The sequence below is a fragment of the Semicossyphus pulcher genome, unplaced genomic scaffold (assembly GCF_022749685.1).
Source record: "Semicossyphus pulcher isolate SPU_LCO1_2020_fin unplaced genomic scaffold, fSemPul1.0.p SCAF_21, whole genome shotgun sequence".
Taxonomy (NCBI): Eukaryota; Metazoa; Chordata; class Actinopteri; order Labriformes; family Labridae; genus Semicossyphus; species Semicossyphus pulcher.
In genome coordinates, this window is record NW_027211695.1 from 17,182,777 (window position 1) to 17,207,697 (window position 24,921).

The 24,921-nt window shown below is 43.3% G+C and overlaps 2 protein-coding genes across 6 annotated transcripts in view; both read right to left on the minus strand.

The window, feature by feature from the left end:
• actn3b (actinin alpha 3b) overlaps positions 1 to 12,403 on the minus strand; it is a 38,571-nt gene extending 26,168 nt beyond the window's left edge. Inside the window, exon 1 of the mRNA XM_069672243.1 lies at positions 12,074 to 12,403. Coding sequence (XP_069528344.1) covers positions 12,074 to 12,208 — 135 coding nt within the window. The 5' untranslated portion in view covers positions 12,209 to 12,403. The remainder of the gene's footprint in view (positions 1 to 12,073) is intronic.
• A 2,566-nt stretch (positions 12,404 to 14,969) lies between these two features.
• rbm14b (RNA binding motif protein 14b) lies at positions 14,970 to 24,283 on the minus strand. 5 transcript variants are annotated; one of them, XR_011308770.1, is made up of 5 exons: positions 24,114 to 24,162; positions 22,173 to 22,525; positions 20,716 to 21,784; positions 17,857 to 20,424; positions 14,970 to 17,413 (listed from the first exon to the last, which is right to left on the minus strand). XR_011308770.1 is itself a non-coding variant. In XM_069672450.1 (4 exons), the coding sequence occupies exons 2-4, from the start codon at positions 22,519 to 22,521 to the stop codon at positions 20,112 to 20,114; spliced, it is 1,731 nt and encodes a 576-aa protein (XP_069528551.1). In that variant the 5' UTR covers positions 22,522 to 22,525; positions 24,227 to 24,283; the 3' UTR covers positions 14,970 to 20,111. The 5 variants fall into 5 exon arrangements, 3 of the variants coding, with proteins under 3 accessions (XP_069528551.1, XP_069528552.1, XP_069528549.1); XR_011308771.1 differs by having other exon boundaries at positions 14,970 to 16,594; positions 17,286 to 20,424; XM_069672450.1 differs by lacking the exon at positions 24,114 to 24,162 and adding an exon at positions 24,227 to 24,283 and having other exon boundaries at positions 14,970 to 20,424.
• Positions 24,284 to 24,921: the final 638 nt, after the last annotated feature.

Below are 24,921 nucleotides of genomic sequence, written 5' to 3' on the forward strand. Positions count from 1 at the left end.
AGCAAAAAATCCAATAAAATCCACTGTTTGTTCCTGCACTTCTATCCCGTTTCTTCCAGTTGACACACAAGTCAGTATTTTTATACAGTATAAGTGCCTATCTTAATTTAACAGAGGTATTTATGTCCCACTGCCAGTGTAAAAATAGTCTCCCTGCAAGGTTGACATGGCTGACTCCTTTCACACCTGTCCACTGCAGCCACCTCGGTCACACACACACCTGTTCAGAAGTCGTGTCCCAGACTCCGACACACACACACGCCACATAAACAAATCACAGCCCACTCACGTGCACTCGGTGTTCACAATAATAGCAGCACATAAAAACACTTTTGTTTATAAGGTTATTAAGTTTGTGATGCACAAATTCATACATATGAAAATGTTTTTTAAGGCCTTAATAATGAAAATGATGTGTGGTTGGATCTGAAGAGGTACAATTTGAACACAAGCCTATAATCAAAGATACAACTTCAAGCCAAAGCCACAAAGTAATTATAGCTCAGTAATAAGTGTTTGCACAGAGACGGAAGTGTGCACCTTTCCGCCACAATAAAAGAAGCTCCGAATGTCAACAAACCACATGTCAGGATTATTATAAAACAAAGAACACAAGGGGTTCTTCTGTAGCTTTTATGCTAGCTGGATTTTTGAGCAACATGTATGAATTTGATTTCAAAATAAGGCATCTAAATCGTACATTAAAGTATTAAAAAGAAGTTTATCTGACTCTCTTTTGCACCATAATAACTCATTTTATTTGAGTAAGCTGAACAACAGTGAATCCACTTTTAACAGACAGTGGAGGACAATCTTAAAGTAGTTTTTTTCTACTCAAAATGTACTAAAAATGCTGCTAATTATCTCTTTTAATGTTATTTACATTTAGTGACATGCATTGAAACTTTCCATCGTCATCGCCACTCTAAAAGTCTAAGCGGGACGCAATGAACTGAACAAAGCTAACAGACTGTAAGAAATGAAACAGTTCATCTGTCGGCTGATATCAGAGCGGAGGGAAAAAAAACAGCATAATTTGCTTCATCTGTCGAGCTGATGGATGAAACCGCTTCACTGCTGAGCTCTACTCCTCAGCTGTGCTCGTCACTCCACACATCAAACTCAAACTTCGTTGTATCCGAGGCCTCCACTAAAAGGAGGGTGTCAACAGCGTTCAAACAAGATGTTCAGAACGTTTCACACTTTGTAGAACTGCTGACATCAAGTCATTTTTCTACATTTGCACGCATCAAAACTGTGAGGAAAACCAACACAGTGACAGCACTTACGCAAGAGCTCAACTTTAACACTTGTGACAGATTTCAAGTGAAGCCGTTTCAGCTCTGAGTGGACAAACAACACTCCCGTCAACACTTAACATCTCAGAGCAAGTCTCAATAAAAAAAAGTTGTGGACAGTGACAGTGTGTGACCTTTAGGTGGTGAGCAGCCTCTTGTAGCTTGTCATGAAAGCTGATTTTCACAAACCAAATCTACAGTGACGCAGGGGCAGGAATCTGACAAAGTGGAGCACTGAAGTTCATCACGCTCCTGCATTTCGAAAACAGTTCTTGTGGAGACGTGTGAACAAATAAGAGAAAGAATTCAGTAGTTCAAACCATCACTTTGGTTTAGCCGACGTCACTGCTAATTTCAGCCATCAGAGTGGAGTTACAGTGCTCCATTTCCATAACCTCTCTCTGCTTCCATCACCGTTAGTTTTGTGGTTTTTGGTCATTTTAAGACTCTGAGTACAGCGTGTCTAGCTGCTCTACCCCCACCGCCTACACAACAATATCACTGTCCAATTTGAGGGTTCACTCCTGACATCAGCATATGCTAATTTGCTAGACTTCTGCCAAAGCAAAACACAGATTAAATAACATTTTACACAGATTTTAGAGTTTCTGTACTGTCACCATTTTTTTGCCACATAACTTTGGGACTTCAATATAAAAAGGTTGCATAAAAACTGTCTTGAATTTACGAATCATTGGACACCAGAAGAGCACTGAGGTTTAATATCTTACATCATATAGCAAAACTCCATCACTTACATCATGTTTCTTTTTCTAACTGACTTCACGTCTGACGTCACGTCCTTGCGTCAGGGGTCTCTTGTAAACAACAATCGCCCTAAGTTTCAACAGCCGATAAAGTGACAGGACCGTGGTGGAAGGAGAGGGGAGAGGAGTTACAACACACAACAGGTGTAGCCAGACATTTAAGAGCCCCCCCCCCTTAAAACTTCCCCCCCTTCTTCCCCTTGCGGGCTTTAAATACCCCCTCTCTCACCCCCCACTGAAACGGACCTAGAACCCTGAACTTGGGTGCCACAGGGACGATTTGGGACAATGACATAAGAGCCAAGAGTTGACCGCTCTATAAACACACACCAGCACCAACACCTCTGACAGGCCAACCTCAACTCACCTGCCCCAAGGACTCACCTCTAAACCCCCGATAATGTCTAAACAAGTATTATGCAAACAAGAAAGGACTACTGTCAATGACCCACCAAGCCACCAACTTCCTCTTATACTCTACTCTTTATACTCTACTCTACTCTATTGGAGAAGCAGATGGGGTCCTCCAAAGGCACAGAGCCAAACTGCATTTTTTTCCTACCATAATGGCATTAGCCCCCCATAATAGCATGATAGGACTGAGGTTGAAAATCGGCAAACTGGCCCTTTAACCAAGCAAAGTTAAATGAACACAAACGGGAATTCATTAACAACCAGGTCAATGTTCTTTGGGGGAAAATTCTCTCACAAAAACCTTACTATATGAGGAGCAGTTAAACTTTCAGCAGGTAGAGCTGTGAATGAATCAATCCCCATCAGTTTGACAGCCTCTCTTTCCTCCTCTTCTCTATGAAGGATTAACGGGCTAATATCACAGAGACCCTGCTGACAACAGGGCCGCCGCCGGCCTCCAGAGCAAGGCCCCCGTCCAAACCCCATGGATTTATGTCAGTGTTCAGGGGATAAAAGGCCTAGGACACCTCTTCCAGTCAAAGAGTGTGTGTATGTGTGTATCATGCCAGTGCCAGATGCCAGTGAGATAAACTGCGGGCACGAGGGATTTCAGCTAGTGAGGGAACAGGTGGAGCAGGTGATCAAAGAGAAAAGCCCTCCGCCCACAAACGCTGTGAGAACAATGCTAATGTTTTAAAGATTTAATGATGTGTTTTGTACAAACAGAACAGGATAATAGGCTACTTTCTCTACAATGCCATGCTGGGTTTAGACATCACCTGCAGCACCTCTATGAAGACATCCCATTTTGATTCAGAGCACAGAAGCCCACCAACACGACGAAGTGTCACTGAAAAACAAAACGAATCCTACTGTGTCTGACAATTCTGCAACACATCATTTCCAAGACAGATACTCTATTTATTTTCTGTCTAACACAGGGGAACGGATGGCTAACCTGGTTCAGTCAGTCACTTGTTTTGACACAACCATCTGTCTGCCTCGTCATATTAATTGCTTCGGCTCAGTGCGGGGAAACACTGCGTCCTGTTCTGCTCCATTACGCTGCCTTACATTGTGTTCCTGTGCCACATGGTTCCAGGCTGCTGTGCTACCAGAATGATGATGCCCGCCAGAAATACCTGCCAAAACACCTTAACGATGAGCTCCTACAGCAGTGTATCTGTTTGTTAGAGTGTGTGCGCAGGTGTTCACTTTTAAGAGGCACCTGCTGACAGGAATCGAAGAGCAGGAACACTGTGGCACATTGATCAAAACTGTGGATTACCAATGGTTAGAAAAACGATACAGGGCAGTGACAGCTTTGGCAATTATTTTGAGAAAACCACAACCCATTTAATTTATCTAACGTCATTATGATTCACTTTGAATGCCGGGGAGCCTAATTCGGGGGAGATTTAAAGGAATATTCTCTCAATGATTGTGATCAAAGTTTTTATGATAGCTTACTCGCTTACTGGTACATTGTGAGGCAATATGCTAACAAGAGTATGCATCTATGCTAGCAGTACAGAGATGCTTTGAGCTATACACCAACATCAGATTAGCATCACTCGCACATTGAGGGTGCTAACATGCTAATGTTCGGTCGCCCTCTTATCTCAGCTAACATTTAAGTAGCACTAAACACTAAGAAACGCTGAGAAGCCTGGCATTGCCAATTCTAAATTTCCAAGGGGTGATTATCAACATCATAGACAAAAATATCAGAGCAACAAAAGGTGTCATATATTAGTAGGCTGTTAGGCTAAGCAGCTACTTCTAACATCCAATTCATATGGCTTCTTGTTCAACATAATGGATGTTTGGAACAGTCTGATTTCGTAGCCAACATCTACCATGTGTACGCAACTTCAACTACCATTCAGTTTGTATAATACTGACGAGATAGCGGAATACGAACGTTCCACATCATCCACATGGCCGCCATCTTGGTTGTTTACATTGTCTAAATGAGCATTAAACCTGCGCCAAATTAGATTAATGCTTGTGATTGGCTCGACATGAATCAGGCACGATTGAAATCGGTCTGAATGAGATGGAGAAGAAATCTGCCAGAGCAAATCAAATATGAGATCGTAGATTCAAATGGTTTTCCAAGTAAAAGCTATTGCTAATTTACTGCTAAATTTTTGTAGTTTTAAAATGGTTTTTGATCATAAACTAAAGTGTTTAATGCTCTAAGCTTTTGACATGATGGTGTCCTTATAGAGTGAGCTATCTCAAAACGTATTACAATTCAAGCTGACAATCTATCCATTAGTTGTTGAGCGGTAACTGTAACACTCAAGAAAGCGCCACAGGTTAGGCAAGGAAAAAGTGGCGGACCAAACAAACAGGCCAACATTGCAATCCCTAGAGCAACACTGCTAACATGGCTAAAAATATGTCGCACTCGTGAAAAACAATCTACTTTTCTAATGATTGATATCCATGAAATGGAAAACTTGCCAGCAAGGTCAACAGTAATTTTTCATGCCGCTGTGACTTTAAATTGTCGTTGAGGTTTGATGTAATAACCCTGATTTTCTGCTTGCACTGCACACACACAATCACACACTCAGCATCCTTGTCTTCCATTGTTCAGTCTATTACTGCGATCACCCTCTTTTCTTGTTACACAAGTCGACTGATGAATTGACTGACTGTGTGATCGATGGCGGAGAATAAAGGTGACTGAACAGGTTCATGGTTGGCGTCGGCAGCATGCAGAGCCTTTTGTCGTTTAATGAGCTCTGGGCTGAGGAGACTGACGCGAGAGACATAAATTGGTGTAAGTGGTTGTGGAGGATTTATGAGAGTGCGGCTGGCTGAGGCGGAGGACGGGTTTGGGGGAGAGGAGGAGGAGGAGTGGGGGGGGTGTGTGTGTCTAATTTCAGAAGGCAAGTTCTTTCCCTGAAATAAGAGGCAAAACTGTCCAGGCAGATCCAGAGTCAGCTAATTCCATTTTAACAGGAGCTTTGATCATGAGGGACTGTGTTTGAAACTGAAGTTAGGCCGACTGAAGCAACATACGACCCAGCTACATTTCACAGCATTCATTGTGCCAAAAGAGCAAGTCACTGTCGACCTTGTGAGTCAACTTCTGCGTCCATGAGAGAACCACAAAAAGGTTATTTACAGCTCACGTCAGATGATCTTAACAACTCTGATTTCATTCTGTTATTTGAACATTGTGAAACTGAAGTGACTCCAGACTGACCACATGTGCAGTTACCCTCGTCATTCAGGAAGTCCTGGTTTGTCACAGCTAGCCCTGAGACCTAATGCATGTCTGAGGCAACCTCTAAGAAACATCTTTTCGCTCTGACTATAACAATAACTTTTGTTGTTCATTGACGACAGCAAAGTGTGACAGTTACATCACAGTTAGATAAAGTCAAAGAACTGGCTGGCAATGCTCTGGCAGATTACTGTACTTTGCCACTGCAGCTTTTAAAGCCATTATAAAGTACATAATGATATCTCAATGACCTCAGTCCTATTACAAGAGACCCATCATCTCAGCAGACTTCCAACTGACGACTGTAGCTTCTGCTACCACCTGCCTATAAATATCCATCGCATGCAGACACCATTCAGTCCTCACATTATGAGCTTAGCTTCAGTTTGCCTCATTACTACAGGAAAGTGAATGTTCAACATTAACTGCAGCATTTGAGTCTGACACCATTAAGGACCTGAGGTGACATTTTGCAGGCGTTCGGCCATGTTTCCTCTATGTGTCATTTGTTACTGAGGTCACTGGCTTGGCAGCTTGAGGCTTTTTGCTTCCTCATAAACACAAGTCTCTATTTCTATAACCAGCGTCGAGTGGTAATAAATGAAACTGAAATGGTAGCATATGCATATCTGCTTCTTAGTTTTAGTTCTGTTAAGTTTATCTGCACAAACACAAAACTACGCATGCAACTGTACTTGCAGTAACACCACTGTCAACCATGCAATTTTCTCCAGCTAATCCAACCTTTTATTCTATTTACAGACCCACAGGATTGCTCTGATCATATCAAGATAGCCGCTCTCACAGCCTCATCAACCATCATTTTGTACTTTCACCCTGTGGATTCTGACACTGCGTCGAAATCGCGCGTCTACTTTCACCATTTTAAAACTCTACGAGGACTTTTCCGTCCCAATTCTCATAATAACTCACCCACAAATCTCACAGGAAACACACTTTCATGCTAGTAAAATGTAGTAAATGTAGAATATGTCACACATATACACACTCTCCCGCTCACACACATATATTCCTCAGCCCTTCCTACCGCCTCCCAGGGCTCCTGCGCAGGCACTAAAGCAGTTTATAGAAGCCTCCCTACAAGGACACAGCTTCTGGAATAGCAACTGCTATTTGATCTGACTGCAAGCTCTCTCACCTCTCCACTTACGCTTAACCCTCGTACACCTTCTCTCTGCATGAATCGCACAACACAGATACACGGCGCTGCACTAATTAACGCTACGATTTTCACTCAATTCACCAGAGATTGCGTTAAAAGTTTGGCAAAGTTAAAAGCATTGTTTTATCGAGCGTGGGCTAGTGCTGAACATTGGTGTGAGAGTATATGAAAATCATTAGTCATGATTCGATGGAGGCTTTTTGTCTGGGGTATAAGGGCCCTTGGCAAACTTGGCTTCAATAACAAAATTGCTACTACTTTGTGTCCTTCCTGCCCAGTGATCCCTCAAACTGCTGTCTTTTTTTGTTTATTTACAAACGCTAAACATAAATACTGAAATTAAAAATCCCACGTCTTGCTTGGCGGTCTCATTTTAGCCCCCTAAACACGTCTCCATGTGCTCCACTGCTCTGTTGCAGAGAAAAATATGCTGAGAGGTCCAGAGATCAACTGGGTAACTGTTCCTGCCCTGAGATCACATGACCCTGACAGAGTGAATCATGGGAGGGAATCTAAGACGCCCCCTCCATCCAAGGTGCATCTTGGGATTGAGTAATGTAACCCGGGCTAATCAGCTAATCTAGTGGTGCAATGGTGCAAACTAAGACTAAGCGGAGGGAAGGAAGTCTCTGAATGGTCCTTTGTGCTCTGTGAAAATGTAATTCCTTGGATGAAAACATCCCATCTCAGATAAGAAAAGGAGCAACATTTTTATGCAACTATGGTTCCCACTGTGAAGGGAACACATGAAACGTGATTGGTGGTACAGTATTTAACTGTTAGCTTGATGTGTAACTCACATACCACAGTTTAGCTGAGAAAATCAGGAAATACAGAAAACATTTTGGGGCCTCAAGGTAAAAATGTCTCACACTTTGTTTGGACTGCTTTTTCCGGTGGTAAACATTTGACTTATATACTGCTATCATCCAGGGAAGTACAAGGTATTTGCAAAGCCACTGCCAAAATCACAAGTTTCACAATGAAAAAGGTTGAGCTCAATGGCCCCGTCTGGCTGCTGAACTACTGCAAAATGCAATTAGACAAGAATAGATTCGATTAAGCAGCACCCTAAGATCTCTGCTCGCCCACACAGAGCGACATTACATTAGGTAGAGCGAATAAATATCACATTACTTAATGTATCTTTATAGAAGCTGACAATCATCACTCTTTTTGACACTTATTCATTTTGCACCCTGCAGAATACAATTGAGAAACACTGTTGGAAATATTGAATATCTAATTTAGATAGTGTAAAAAAATACTTTGTTTACATGATCAGGATAAATGAGGATTCGTTACACGGCCTTATGTGAAAAAAGCCACTTCATGGACTCTAAGACTGATGCATTAAAATGCTTGATCAATCTTTTTGTCAAAGTGCAACCTTCGGATTTGAAGTATATTGGTTGAACATTAGAGCATTTTAGTTAAACGTAATTAAACTGTAATCTAAATACTATTTCATAATTTGGTTTACCTTCTTGTAAAGTTAAGTGTTCAACCAACAATGCATGACAACGGACAAAACCACTGCAAGACTATATTTACACTACCTTAGACAAACGCCAATTACAGCATGAGGGAATACCTCATTACTTTTATCATTCGACATGTGGCTCACAGGTCAGCTGAGCCAATAAAGCGGTTGATAACCCTGTGTAATGGGTATTTATAGGTTATTGCTAGCATAAGCTCTGCTAGTCATTCAGTTAATCACTTAGCAGCTGAACTTTTAAACTATGTGTAACAGAAGATGACTTAAGTCACAAAGCTGTATTAAGATTTTATATTTTCTTATTTCTGCTTTGTAGTCAAACAACATATAGCTGAGTTTTTTCATAAACTGTCTACAGTATTGTGCATCAACTATGATTGCCTTTTCCTAATTTATAGCCATAAGTTCATTATTAAAGACAATATTGCGCGTGCAGTCTTGAGAGGTAGTCTTTAAAAAGCTATTAATCCCCCCTTAATAAGAAGCTCTCTTCCGTAGTTCCGAGTTCAAGTAAGATCTCTCTAAACTGTCAGCACAGCCTCTGGTTGAGGCAGACTTCAATAACCTTTGATAATAAATGGAAACAGAAACTTCTGGCTCTAACAGGCATGTTCGGCTCATCTCTCTAATCAGCCTGACAACTCAGCCCTTCTCATTTCTAGAATTACAGCTGCTTTGATGGAAAGAATATCTCAAAGATCCAGCCAAATCTCACCCCTCTGTCCTTTTGTAGCTCTTTCCGATTACGCCTTTTGCTAGATCCAATATCTAACACTGTTTTTGCCAACTTCTATCAAATAAATCCAAACCATGAATCATTTAGCTAGCAATCGACAGGAGCTGCTTTAATGATAAATATAAACCAAGACGTACAGTTCAGACATGCACTATTTCTAATGTCCAGTATCAGATTCGCCCTCCCTGTGTGTTGACAAACATTTTACTAGTGAGTCAAGTGTTGAGCAGCTTTTTCCGCTGAAATTTCAAGAGTAGATGAGAGGACAGCTGGTGCGAGGATTTCCTTTCATATTCATTTCATTGCAAAATGATGCACCGGCTATATTTATGGACTGATATCAGCTCCTTAAGCTAGATTTTACATGCCAAAGAGAGCAAAGGAGTACGGTGACCTGCTCCCCTGGGAGGCTGAGAGGTGAAGACTAAAGAGAGCAGGTTCGCTTGGCTGCGTGAGGGTTTTCAAGGTCTATTATATATATAGATATCATCTTACATTCAGAAGATACACAGTTGCATGGGCCGAGATAAAGAGTAAACAAAACACAGATTAACAATGAAAAGTGTGCCATAATTCAAGAAGGCTGGCAAGAGGAAGTGTTCGGTCTAAATGAAGAAAAGACAGAAAGGAGGCAACAGAAGAAGGCAGGGAGGGAGGGAGGGAAGTTGGAGCCGAGCAAGTTGAAAAGTATTTTTAGTTTGATGTTTATTTGTAGGTCTGTGAAACCAACCCGGGGTGTATATCTACCAGCCTTGCCATCTCCCTCTCTCTCTCCGTTACCATCTGTTGAGGTCTCTCAGCCTGTCACAGTGCTCTGGCTCTATAGGCAGTGGACATTTTGCACTGACAATTCTGCAGAATAAATGAAAAGTGTTATCTGTAAAAAGTCCATGCTGCTATTGTAGCGCTCTAGGCTTTGATGCACCACAATCGTGCAGATTATGTTATAGATTAGTAGATAGATTATCCCTCTTATAAAACTTTCATCAAGTGCTTGGAGCACTGAAAAAATAAAACAGATGTATTCACAATACTTGTTGCATGGAAGGATATCAACTTAAAAGAGTAGATAAAATAATATTAGTCTGATTACTTTCTACTAATGACATTTCATTTTTCATGAGGAGCATGAGGGTTTGATTAATTAGAAATATAACAATAATTAAGAAGATATTTAGAGTTTAAAAAGCCGCTAACAGCCTGATATGCTCAAGGACAAATACATACTGGTGTCTATATTATCTAACCAGTACCTAACATCTCAAGGAAACACTGGCGAGAAGAGAAAATGTAAAGACATGTAACGATTTACAATTAGTTTTAAATAATAGGACAAAGAGAAAAATATATTACACAGGCTTCACAATCATTAATATGTTTTACCCTTTTTTATCTTCCAAGTTGTGATATGACAGAGACTGAGATTCTTTCTGTAGGTAAATTTATCAGGTTACAATACTCACTTTTTTGTATGTATGCTGAAAAAAAAGCTTGTTTTAAATTTACCACACTATTGAAATTTTTGAATGTTAATTTTGTTATTGAACAGCATGAGTTGCCATCTTTTTTGCTTTAAGCCACAGTATCAAAACCTTGATTTTCTTTAAGTTTATGGTGTCACTGAATACTTTTTTGTTCCAGTTATATAAAAGAGCCTTGGAATGACTTCAAAATTATGGTAAGGGATGTCAAACTTCACGCTAATTAACGTTTGTTCAGTATATTTCTCTTTGCTAGATCTGTGATACTAATTTAATGTTAGCTAGCTAGCTAACTTACTAGCTAACCGTGGCTAGGGCTAGGAAAATAAGCTAAATAAGTTCTAATAAAGTTTCATAGAAAGAGTTGTAACTTATTGGTAATGCTGAACAATGAGAAATTATCTACCTGACAGCTATTTTTAGCCTTAGCTTCAGGATTGACGCGGGTGGAGGACAGAAACTGATTGCAAGTCTTTGCAAACGGTCAACCGACATGGCGACCGTGACTTAGCAACAAGTACGACTAACTTTAAGCTAGCCAAGGAAGGGTGGCAAATATCTTTACAACTGACGAGAAATTTCGGTGGCAAGACAATATGTTTGTTAGGTGAACATTTACAACAATGATAAAACGGTATTAACCTTTACAGGTGTTGTTTTTGTCCCGGTATTGCGATGGGCCGGCGGCAGACGTCACCTGTGTCAGTTGACGTAAGGCTTCAACCGCTCATTAAACGCAGCTGTCATGCTCATCCTCCACGCGCAGCAAGGCCAGCTGGTCGCCTAGGCAACGACTGGACTCCTCCCCAGGGCTAGCTTAATAAGGCTGCCAACATCAGGCTAAAAAAAGTATATTTTTTCAAGCACATTTTGGTTTAACTGTTAATTACAAACTATTAAATTCAATAACTTGTCAGTAAAGTAAAAAAAAAAAAAACTGATTTTTTAATGTTTATTATTAAAATAACAAAAAGACATGCATAAAATAGCCGTTAAACTGACTCCACTACACTCTGCTTTGGGTGTTTTAATGTTGTCAAAGCCCTCACAAACTTATGTGATGATTCGTTATAATTCAAAATGTAGTCGACAGACTGAGGAGGGTGGTTTTATATTTAGACAGTCTTCGCAAGGCAATCGGGGGTAACTGAAAGACAACACTGAGAAAGTTCCACGGCCTAAAATATCTGCCCACACAGCTTCCAGCGGGACTGAAGTGCCAGGTGCGAGGACAGCTAAGGCGCAAATGCCCAGTTGAATGTTTGGCTGTTTTAGAGTTTACAAAATTACAAGGGAGGATAGTGAGTCTGACATAATCAAATATTACATGTTACAATCGATAAAAAAGACAGGCATTGATAGCGTGAGGGCATGGGTCAATCTGTGCGTAATTACGCACGGCGGAACAGGCGTAACCAAGCTGCTCAGAGCCTCCTGATCCAAACCTACCTTCCTCTGCTGCTTCTCCCAGGCAGGATCCAGCAGCAGGTCCCTGTCCCAGTCATCCTCTTGGGTCATGTACGCTTCTTCATGGTGGATCGTGTAGGAGTTGCTGTATGTCATTGTGGTTTCGACAGCTGTCATCGTGCCGCCTCTTTCAGGACTCACGTCCCCCTCAGCTTATAGTAAGAAAAAATAATCAGCAATTGAAACGACGACGACGTCTCGCTTGCGGGGGGGAGAGGCAGTTATGGGCTGCAGAGACCAAACTCCACTGGTGCGAGGTGCCTGTGCGGAGGTGGTGCTCCCACTACCAGAAGACCCTGCCGGCCGGTGCTCCTTTCCTGGTCAAAAGTGACACACGTGACCGCACCCCAATAAGTATGGGAACCGACCGCTTGGGTATCAGGTTCTGACCCTAAAAAGGTGTAAAAGGCGGGGTTGTCTCCCGCGGGCAGGGTTAAGCGGCTTGTGAATGGTGTAGAGAGATGTCAATTACGCCCCGTCGCACCAAGGAGGTTTTTATGGCCTGTGCCATGCACCTGTTGCTGTTAGTGAATCTTCATGGCAAAGCCAAGCCACTGTATATTCAGCGTATGTCTCTCAGGAAACAGTTCAAAGAAATATTCTCAAACTACTAAAAAGAAATACAGCAAAATTTATCTCAAATTTTAAGAGAAAAAAAACCTCCATGCATATAACTCTAGCACTGCAGGCAAAGAAGCTCTAAAGCTATTTAATTACTTCAAAGACTGACAGCAACTCAAAACATCTTATTAAACTGCTGAAAATGAGTCTGGAGGTAAATGCAGTTTATACTGTTCATTTTGTATCAGACACTACACGTTATCCAACAGTCATTATCAATAAATATTTAAGGCACTCTGTATTTTGTGTCTACATTAATTAAAAGTTAAATAAACGAGATTCAGGCACAATTCTGAGAAAAAAATGAATTTATTTTTGATCTTCATGCAGACAGAAAATGCCTCACGTTTTAAGAAATACATATTAAAAGGCATATATATGCATACACAACCTTACAGTATATTATGTGTTTATATCAGGATTTGTCATTCACAGTAAACATGTTGATGCAAAGACTTCATCTAACATTCATCAACTAAAATCCCCAAATACCCATCCCTTTCCACTTTGTGCGGGAGCAAATTTCCTTGAAATGAGCAGATTGCTATCCTCTCTAGGTGACACATTATTCTGTCACCCTTGATGGTGTATCTTTGGAAACTAGAATGATTAGTATTATAATTAATCAGCCATTTAAATGTAACTACACTAAGCTTGGTCCATTAACCTACTTGAAGAAGCTTAGCTACTGTGTGACTATTTGTGGTTACCATTAGGTAACAATAATGTGCTACTACTGAGCTTAGGGAACTGGATGGGTTGAATACTGTAAACATTATGAAACTATGGGTGTATCAACCACTGGTAAATCCACACACACACACACACACATACACATACAGAGGATGGACAAAATAACATGAACACCTAATTAATGCAATGAATCTAAATTCTGAACTGAAATTAAACATATAAAAAAACTCCTATGAAACTCCACTGACCATATTTTCATGACAGCCATTTTCCTGTAGCCTCACGCTCAGGGTGGGAAAGTGTAAATGCAGTTAAAATGTCATACTGCTGAGTTCAAGGTCTGCAAATTGTTTTAATGTAGAGAATCTGACACACTGTTATAATTTAACCTCTTGATTTATCAGCAACTTTAAACACAATGGATAAGGAAAATCTGAAAGGGATATCGGGCCATATTTCAAGTTAAAGCAACTGATTTAATAATCTATTAGCTACAAACATAAAAAAGCTAATGTTGGCACTTCCTGGGTAACATTACTATTCAATAAGAACACAAAATTCCTAACTACTAAACTGTTGACAGGATAATGGATATTGATAATATAACAGGGAATATTAAGGTATATTTTAAGGTAAAACACAACAGCAGATGTTAGCATTTAGCGTAATGTTAGCTAGAAAATTATGTCTTTCCTATGGTATGGTGTAATACTATTGAACATGTTAGCTAGAAAGTGGTTGAATGCTTTGTTTGCTGATGACTGGAGCGAAATATCTATTGTCTTTCCGGTTGCTGATCAATTGTTAGCATCCAAGCACTTCCTAGCTAACATTACTGTTCCTGAAGATAGAAAGGCATAAAATTCGAAACTACAAGTCTTACTCTCAAATATTAGCAGCTGACAAGACAATAGATAATAAGGTGTATTTCAAGGTAAAACATATTTGATAACTTATTAGATGCCTTGATCTAAGTCACAACAGCAGACAGTTGCTTTAAGCTTACATTACCGGTAGCTAGGAATTTATGCCTTACCTATGGTATGGTGTAACTCTTGGACGTGGTTGAATGCGTTGCTTGCTGGTGTCTGTAACTAACTATCCATTGTCTTTCAGTTGCTGATCGATTGTTAGCATCCAATCACTTCCTAAGACCACAATTGGAAAGGCGAACTACTAACTTTTTTTACTCTCAAATACTAGTAACTGACAAGACAATGGATAGTGAATATATAACATGAAATATTAAGGTGTATGTCACAGTAAAACATATTTGATAATTTATCAGATGCCAACAGCTAAGTTTCAACAGCAGACGTTAGCATTTAGCTTACATTACCGTTAGCTAAGAATGTATGCCTTTCCTACGGTGTCGTGGAACAGGATCAAACGTAATGTTAGCTAGGAAGTGGTTGCATGCTTTGTTTGCTGACGTCTGTAGCTAACTATCCTTTGTCTTTTCAGTTGCTGATCAATTGAAAAGCAGTGAATTGATAATGATTGGTCGGATTCCAATGTTTATATCACCTGCAACCTCAAACATATCCAGTGGATTGTAACCGAGCTTTGAGCTTCCCACCCTAAGCTTATGTCAAATGGAAATGGCCACCGCGTGAATATGGTGACATATCTTTCAGGTGTTCATGTTGTGAACAACCCCTGTAGATGAGGTAATGGCTAAGGTGTAACTCTACAACTAATGTCTTTGTCTAAAGAAAGGTTGAGCAAAAGCACAGTCTGATATAGCCAACATAATTTCACATCTGTGCTAGAAGAGCTGGAACAGTCCAGTCACATTTGTAACTAAATCTCTACTTGCAAACTCAAAAAGGCAATATGGTCTATGGGTTGTGCTCAAACTGGATCGTAGCTACCAGACACCTGCTGAGGGACAACAGATGTAACCTGTGGGATCCCATCAAAACAACACAATGCAAAAAGATGTGTGCGTAGAAAGCATCTGGATAACAGCTCTTCAGCCGTCCAAACCACAGAAGGCAAGGTGGGGGAGACGGGGAGTGGGTGAGGAAGTGGAAGAAGGCTGCAGCGAGCTTTGGCTGTCAGTACAGTGCGACTGTGAATTCAGAGCAGGGGGGTTTAAAGATGCGTGGCTGCATTCACCCAAGCATGGGAAGCCCAGGCTCGCAAGTACCCTAAGAAGCCTTTAGTGAGGATTTGGGGGACTGGGGGAGGATGGGGTGGGCAGAAGGAGAAAGATTTGGAGCAGAGCGTCCTGATGATGGAGGCTGGGAGGGGAAGTCAGAAATGCTTGGTTGTTGGGGTAAAATTGGCTTGTGCTTGCATGGGTTCTCCTGACTACATGTGGTGTTACTTGCTACTTATGATGACATATTCCTATCTCTTGGGAAAATGAATTCAACAATTCTGCATTTACATAAGCAAGGGTATACAAGGATACATTACGGAGACTAAAACGTCCAGTGTAAGCAGGGCGTTTTTGGAATACTATTCTGGCAAGTACATCTTCTACGGCAGTAAATAAGTCCTCCAAGATCAGGAAGGTAAGATTAGGGATCAGCTTTGGACAAAAGACCCTTCCACTACCAACTCACCTTATAATCAACTCATCTATTCGTTCCTTCTTCTCTTTCCTTTGTTTGCTAGGTTGCCAGAAGGCAACACCCTCTTTGTCTTGAATTCATCTTGCAGCTGTCAGGGCAAACGCCGGACAACAAATTTGACATACTAAAAGCCTGTGTGTGTGGGATCTTGTGTGCAAGGTTGAGGTTGTCTATCTCAGCACATGGACAATGTCAAACAGGTAGGAACACCTACAAGTCACTCAGAGCACATAGCCAGCCAGTCTAACTGATCCCAGTATAATAGAACGAGAGCTGCCGTACCAGAAAAGTCCTATAGGAACCCTGAGATTGATGAGAATCTACAGGTCAGACTGGCCTCATACCTAGGCCTATCTTATAGGATGTTTCTGATTGGCGCACAGGCTGTTAGGCACCCCAAAGGTAAGAAAATTGTTCGAGGTACCATAGTTTGAGGCTTATTTATAATTATAGAGTTAAGATCCTGTCCACAGCCATGCGGAACAAACCCAGCATTCAAGAGTTCTAGCAAAGCAACTTGTCCAACATTGAAGTCTCTCTGTGTCATGTTACTGAGTCCGGCGGCAGGCCACCACACATACACTGTCCATTGGCACGCCCCAGGCCTCTATGGTAACAAAGGAGGGTGGGGAGGTTGGGGTCAGGTGGGTGGTTCTGGGAAGTTGAGTCCGAGCCAGAGCCACGAACCCAGATCCAAAGTGGCGACGGCGGTGGCGGCGGAAAAAAAGCGCTGTGTGTGTGTGAACGGCGGAAAGTAGAGGCGCATGGGGACAGTAGGGTGGGGGTAGAGAAGGAGGGGAGGAAGGGGGGGGGGGGGGTGAGGGCGGCGAATACGGCGGTGGAGAGGAGTTGACTAGCGGGCAAGGGAAGGGGAAGGGTGGGTCCGCATGTGCCAAGCCTCACCAATCAATGAAACACCAATCAAAAATACCTTGGACATCCATGCTCTCTTTTATGTTACACACACAAACACACACACGCTTTCCTTTATTCACTTGCTAAGACACCAGCGAGACAGAAAGGACACAGTCAGTCGCCTTGTATGCTGATGCGAGACAGGACTCAGTCTTGTGGAAAGGGTCCTAGCAGCACCCCTACCCACCCCGCCACCCCCACCGATGGCACTGCCATTGCAGCAGAGGAGGAGTTACGGATTGGGAAGAAGGGGGAGGTGGTGATGGCGGAGGAGAGGAAGGGGGGGAGGGGGGTGTTTGGTCAAGGCACAGTCAAAGGAGGGGGCGGCAGGTGGGGAGAGGAGAGGTCAGTGCTTTTGGTTTTGGTTTCGTTTTTTCATTTACCTTGGTGGTGAAGAGAGAGAGGAAACAAGTTCCTGCTGCGGTGGTGTCGCGCTAAAAGTCCTCCCCATGGCTCACGCCGCCACACTCACGCACGGCTGCACACTGGCCGTTCCAGGTGGCACGGTGACCTAATTCAGTTGAGATAGTTAGTTCAGAGCTGGACTATCGCGGGGGAATTTTTTTTTTTTGCGGCAAAGTTACAGATTATCACACATGCAGGCTTTGAGAGAAAGAGTGGACACAGAGACACACGAAGGGGGAAGAATTTGGTGCAGCAGGGAGAGACCAGACCAGACCAGACCAGACGCACACCCATCAACCCCAGGAACAGGACTGCTCCACAGATCAAAATGCACCCAGGCCATTCTATCTGTGTGCCTCTCCCCAGCTCTCAACTCTGCATTCACAGTGTCAATGCCCTTTGTGCATTAAATTTAAAAAGGACAAAATCAAAACGTTTCTTGCCAGAATTAAATACTGATTTGGTCAAGTGCAATCCTCTACCCAAAAGTTTCGGTTTGCACCCATTTTGAGAAGCTGGAGAGAGATAGGAGCACCAACCCGCACTTACCCTGACCAAAGAGAGCAAAGATGGGCCAGCATCTACACCTGTCTCCCCCTGGGTCCCCAGTCAAATGGGTCTGGTGGTCATTTTACACAAGAGAAACAGAGAAACATAAACAAGAAGGGGAAATGTCCAAACCCTTTGCTTTCTTTTGCCACAGTAGTCAGCCAAACATTCTTTATTATAATAATGATTATAGAATACATATTCTCAATAAAAAGCATGCTGATTTTTTTTTTACGTTCTTTTTGTCTTTTCCTAAAAAAAGGCAAAATTAAAATACTTATCTAAAAAATACGGTCTCAAACATGGCAAACAAGACATTTCGCAAACCACATAATTCTACAAAGGATGCAACTGGTATGTGTCTGTATATACAACACAGAAAGATTACACTGTGAGATGCAAAAGTCACTTAACCACTAAAAACCACACAGGGAGAGGGGAGGGTGAAACAGCGAGGCAGTAAGGTGATTTCAGAGGGTATGACTGTGTGTGCATCAGACTGCTGTCAAAAAGTAGTTGCGGAAAAACTCCACGTGATCGTTTCACGTGATTGTACAATCGAATGGATGGAGTTTGCTGCTCGGGACGAGCTCGCGGATGTCAAAAGCACCTGCAAGTCTTTGTTATCCAGGTGCAGCAAATCCCAACCACCAGATTCAAACACATGAAGTTTTCCGCAATAACAATCTAAAGCAAGTCTGGTATTTGGAAAAAGTAGGAAAGTTCGGGCAACTGGAAGACACTGCCCCATCTCTCACTCCATTGGTGCTATCACTGTCGTTTCTGCTTCAAACCAGCGGCTAATTACGAACCTGTGAGGCTCAGATTGTGGCTTTTTAAAAACCTTATAATATGAAAAAATCTAACGCATGAGTGCAAGTCCACGAGAAAGCTTTACTGCAGGTAGCCTGCTGGATGCTAAGCTCCATAGGGCTACCATTACCCCCCCTTGAAATGATTAAAAAGTCAAAAGCACTTAAAAATAGGAGATCCCTCCACTTAATGCACTTCACTCAAAGCTTATAGGCACATAGTTTAAGCTTGTCACATATCATGGTTCCAAGTTGGATGCAGTGTAAAGATCATTTGTAAACAGTTCATTCAGTAGTCACACGTGGGTTTTGTTTTTTTCCATTTACAATTCATTACACCCCAGGTTGACTTGTATAACATGAACACTACACTAACACAAACAAAACAGAAAGTTTCTCTTAAAAAAAGGCCTCTAAACACGTAGGAGGACTTAATACAGAATATCTACAAAAGTCATTCTTGCCAAAAATCCGGCTTCGCCCTCCCAAAAAACTGCTGACCCTGTACCTTCACAAGGTGCATGAAATAAACTGGTGAGTGGATGAAACGTGTGAAATAGAATAGACTCTACACGGAAAATTAACTGTCAGAGGTAGGCAGCTGTAGTTAGAAAGAGAGGTGAAGCAGTGTCTTCCAGTGTTCTAGTTAAGAGTACAGGTGGGGGGAAAAGGGCTCAAGGAGAGATCCAAACATACATTACAGTACGTATTATGTGTGCTTTAAGTTATTTTTCTCAGCAAGGCGCAGTCTTAGCTGCTGCGTTTGTGCGCTGCAAGGTCAGAAGCCCGCACATGTCTCTCTTTTACACTCTCTCACACATACTACATCCACAGCCAGTCGAGACAAACACCCCCCAAATAAGTCTACCTTGGTTCTGTTGGACACAAAGCAATGCAGCCAGTACACAGTATGTGTTAATCTCACTTGCCATTTGATTACACTACAAATCTAAACTCTTCAACATAAGGCAAAAAAGGTTTAAATTAGCTGCCCTAACTGATGATCTAGGCCTGAAGAGGATGGCTAAGAGGTTTGAAAAACCAGTGTCTTTTGTCATAGATTTGGCCATAGAAAATCATAACTGGGTTGCGGAAATAAAGGCATATGAAACGACTGACCTAGTCAGTCTAATACTGGCACAAGTGTGAGACTGGCACAATAAAAAAGTAAAACTGAGATGCACAAAGAATGCCCGTTCAACAGATGAGAAACTCCCTTTCATGGCTGCACTGTGTGTATGAAAACAGGACCAAGGTAAGCCGATCAAGTTCCTCATAAAGCAGGTTAATCAACCGAGAAGCCCCCAGTTTCAAACCCCGCCCACACACTCACATACACACACATACAGCTGCTGTAAGGTGATCAAGTTTGGGGTGGAAGAGGAGATGGGGGTTGGGGTTCAGGGCAAAGAGGGAGAGGTGGGGGCAGAGAGTTGTGTGCGACTATCGGAAGGGGGGCTCAGGCGTGTGAAGGGAGAGTTCGGGGCGGCGGAGGATGGCCTCCTTGCGCGTGGGCGGCGGCAACGGCGGCTCATACACCCTGGGCGCAGCCATGGCGGCTGCCACTGCCGCAGCTGTAGGGACCACTGGCCTGAGGGCGTCCAGCGTGGCGACTTGCTGAGCAGACATCGTCGGTACAGCAGGGACTGCTTGGACTCCTGGCATGCCAGTGATGGCTGTCATTGCGGTTGGTGGTGGGTAGGCATACTGGAACTGGGGGTACTGCTGCAGCTGCTGGTAGTACTCTGCATAGTACCTAAGAGACGGGAGGAAGAGGAATACAGAGGGTTGGGTCAAGGTAGGGAAAGGGGGGTTTAGATAGGAAGAAGGACAACAAGGACATTTATTGGCGACCAAGTTAGAGTAACAAGAAGGTGAAAATGAATCCTGGAAGGATGAGAAATGCAAAGAAGCAATAAAGAGCTATAACAAATGTAAAAGTTGTTGTAAAAGCATGACTAAAACAAGCAACAACTCAACTCTCTCATGGAATGTTTCAGTGGTGCTGCATAGCTGACGGTTAAGAGAATCAAAGGTTAATTCCTACCTGGCCATGGGGTCCTCTGCAGCTTCCACTGCCTCTTCTGCCGCCCGGCCAGCTGGTGTGGGGAGAAGGGGTCGGCGTGGCTTGGCTCTCTGGTACATGAAGGGCTTCATCACTGGGTCTGGTAGCAGAGGTACTGACCTCCGTAGGGGACTGCGATCCCTCTCACCAGACTTTGCCGCAGCCACTGCTGCTGCTGCAGCAGCCACTGACTGCTGCTCGGCCACCACCTGCTGGCCCTGGGCAAAGTAATGTGCCTGCCTGGCTGCCTCAAAGATGGCTGTGGTTGGGTCCGCCGCTCCCATGGCGCTTATATGAGCATAGGCTGGTGTGGCAGCACCATAAATTGCTGGAGATACAGTGTAGGCTGGGTTGACTGCAGCTGCTGCTGTTGACATTTCTAATCCAGGAGCAGCAGCCAGGTAGACCTGGGGGTTGGCAACAGTTGGGGCGTAAACTTGAGTTGAATAGGCAGCAGCAGCCGCAGCCGCAGCAGCAGCTGCCGGAGTTGCAGCCATCTGGCCGTAGATATTGGGAGCCATGGAGCTGTACATTTGGGTGGCCCCTGATGTAAGAGCTGCCTGATTGGCCACCGTTCCATAAAGCTGATTGGCAACATTGGCACCATACACCTGGCTGGCAAGGGCACCATAAACCGCTGGATTTACCGGGTTTCCATCAGTGCGTGTGCCTGTGGTGATCCCAGTAAGAGCCGCATATGTTGGATCAAAGGTGGAGGTGTTGTAGACTGAATTGTGCACGCTCTGTTGGACTTGGAGGGGCAGGCCGGCGGCTGCAGCAGCAGCGGCTGCCAGGACGGCTGCCTGACTCTGGTACTGCTCCAGAGACGGCTTCCCCACGGGGCACTCTCCAGCATAATGGCCCTGCTTTCCACAGTTAACACAGGGGATTTTTCCTGTGGGTGCTTGTTTGCTGGGCTGGACCTTGGACAGCTCCACAGACAGGGGACGACCCTTAAATGAGGTGCCATGCAGGGCCTCGATGGCCTGGAGCGCATCTTCCTTGTTTTCCATGTGGACAAAGGCATAGCCTGCGGAAGAGGAATGCCTGGCTGTCATTGAGCGCAGGGACAACAGTTAGGATCACAGTGGCATTGCCACAGGAACTTACTTATAACTTCTACGAGATATGTGAATTGTGCCAAGGGAAACCGCCTCGTCCATCTTTACGACAAGGATGTGAACGTTTATCTTGTTTGTCACACTAAGAACTTTTTAACGGTGTATCATAACACACTGTGCGGTTTGTCTCTTACTTTAACAGTTTGACTATCTCAGGCACTGGAAATCTCTCAGCATCACAATAGTTGGAATAAGACTGTCGGATACTATCTCTTACCTGACCTCACTCATACACTAGTTCCACAATTTTAGGAATATCTTGCGCAAACAGAGAGGGATGGGACTGGGAGTATTCCAATGTCACTTGTCTTCACTCACCTTTGACTTTGTCACACTCGAGAACTTTTCCAAATGTCTGGAAGAGCTGCTGCAGGTCTTCCGTGGTGCACATCCCGCTCAGATTACCCACAAACACTTTGGTGGAGTGCAACGGCCTTCCCCTCGACTCCTCCACCACCAAATTCCGCCCGCGAAACTCTCGTCCATTGAGCTCCCGGATGGCGCGCTCTGCTGCGCCCTCGCCCTGCAGGTGGACGAAGGCGAACTGTCGCAGCACGCTGCAGCTGACCACCTGGCCGTAGGGTTCGAAGATGGCCGAGAGCTCCTCTTGGGTGGTGTCCAACGCCAGGTTGCCCACGAAGAGCTTCACTGTGTTGCTCTTGTCCATGGCGCTGCAGCGAGACAGAGGAGAAATGTACTTAACTGTGGTTAGAGTTAAGTGAGGGGTATCGACTGCACAGTACAGCTATCAGCTACCGCAGATATAACAACTACTGAGCAAGCACAAAGCCACACCTTTGGCTCTATGATAGTTGAAGGAGGAAGTGCTGGAGTGTAATTGTCTGAATACAGGGGTTGCCTGCAGTACACGGGGACATAGCTGACCCAGCTATTTCGATTCTTCTTCAGGGCTTAACAACGTTTGCGAGCGGGAAGATGCTGACTCTGGATTCATAATAACAAGACAAGACACTTCAACTTGTATTCGAGAGATAAGACAACTAAAGGACGTTAGATCCAGATATTAGGATGCAAGAAACTATCCTCTAGAATTTAAACCATGCAGCAACTTTGATTCAGACTCTTAGTACACAGATCAGCCGCTAGCTATTCAAACATTCAAATATCACAACACTAAAAAACCACACAAACCTCACATTTGCAAATGAGCTGGCAAATCACATCAGACAAACTCAGATTAGGTAAAACAGCAGGGTCTCCCCGCAGAAATCAAGAGAACACAGCTTTCAACATGGAGCCAAGGCAGTTTGAAGGAGATCTTTAAAGGATGTCATTCTCACTGGAGCGGAGGCTGTGATTACAGGAACAGCTATGAGTCACACTCATTCACAGGAGACAGCTGGGGGGTATAGGAGCATTTTACACCTTTATACTTTAGTGGGATCACTGTATTTCAATTGGAATGGCCTTTTTAGTGATGATAATACGGACATTCAGACATGCATGACAAAGAATGTGTGGAAAAAGCTTCCTAATTTCCCCTTCTTGCAAGCTTCTAAATCTACAGGTGAAACTGAGGAGTGTTCCTACAGGTTGGCCAACACCTTTCCTCCTCCTGAACAACCTTTATGGCCGGCTGTAAATCAAAGGGCAAAGAGGAACATGACACCAAGCATGTCTATTTTTTGGTTTAGGCTCCAGCCAGCTGCCGCTAACTGAACTACACCTCTTGTTACTGCTGCTCCTCAAAGAAAACATGCGAAAAGAGATGCAAGTTTCTATGCTGTATGTGACTGTACCCCCCTTGTTACATATGGCTGCTGCATGAACAGTGGGTTCATTTGAGGCATAACCAGGGGGAAGCTGGATTTCTGATGACGCAGCACGAGGCTGAGTCAACACATTTTCACAGCTCGGGTCATTTAGAAGCGGAAAATGTGCGAAAAACAGACAATGATAAGTTGGTTTGACACGAGAAACAGCTTAGAAGCATTGTCAATGATTGATGTAAAATTGTGAATGGCGAGACTGGATGCTTGTTGGTTTCGCTCGGGTGTCCGAAGCAAAACAAGCCACAATGCGCAAACAAGCGTGGATTAACAAAATAAAAGCACGTATTTTTAACGCAGCCATTATAATAAACACATAACACCTCATGTAACAACTGGCTCACAATGGGAGATCGATGCAGTGTAACAGCAGACAATCACATTTCTCCGTACAGGAATGAATACAGTGTAACACCGAGTGATTCCCGTGCAACAACACGGTCTAATCGTCTCTGTCGCAGCAACATACCAGCGGAAAACACTTGAGCTTTAAGACGAATCCGAATTAATTATGTCCCATGCGGCTCAGACGACAATAATACTGCAGAAAAGGCGATTAAATAAAAGGATCTACCATCTTACCTAGGCGGTGCTGTATTTCAAAATGGTAGCGCCTGCTTCCGTTTGCATGACGGGCATACTGAGGCTGCAGAGGGGGAGGGAGGGAGGGCTGCTGCTGTTGCTGCTGGAGGATGCTGAATCCTCGCTAAAAAGACCCAAGAACACACAGCTCGAGCACACAAAGCCAGTGTGAAGCGTGATTAATTTATTAGAGCCACTATAAAGACTAAAGGCTAGCTCAAAGCCAAAGAGTGCTGTTCCAAGGGGACGGAAAATAAGCGAGCTCAGTTTAAGAGCTCATAAAGTGCTTTGAAAATATAACCACAGAGGACAGCTGTTGAACAGAATTAGTGCTAATGTAGGCTTTGTATAAAGATTCAGTCATAATCGTATATTTAAGAGTGCTGGGGAATTAATCAGGCAACAATTTGATTGTAATTGATTAAATAAACACCAGACTCTTTCTGGTTCAGCCTTTAAAGCTCCTGTGAGTTGTTTTCTGGTGGTTATGAAACAGACTGAAATTAATTCTGATGACTCTATCTGACCTACAAAAGCAAATCAGACCATCAGCAGCAGATTGATTATTTCTATATAGTTTTAATCCTTTTCCTGCTAGTGGTGGGGAGGTGTCAGATGAAGCGATTCCATGCACGCTGCCTTTGTTTACATTTTAAACAATTTAAAGTGAGTGATAAATATGCACCACTTACACA

Bases quoted from the DNA above. Each gene is read 5' to 3' on its own strand.
- rbm14b (XM_069672450.1), bottom strand. From the start codon at position 22,521: ATGGACAAGAGCAACACAGTGAAGCTCTTCGTGGGCAACCTGGCGTTG. The intron at 21,785-22,172 runs GTGAGTGAAGAC...GCTCAATGACAG, and splicing joins CGAGTGTGACAAAGTCAAAG to CCAGGCATTCCTCTTCCGCA. The intron at 20,425-20,715 runs GTAGGAATTAAC...CCCGTCTCTTAG, and splicing joins GCAGAGGACCCCATGGCCAG to GTACTATGCAGAGTACTACC.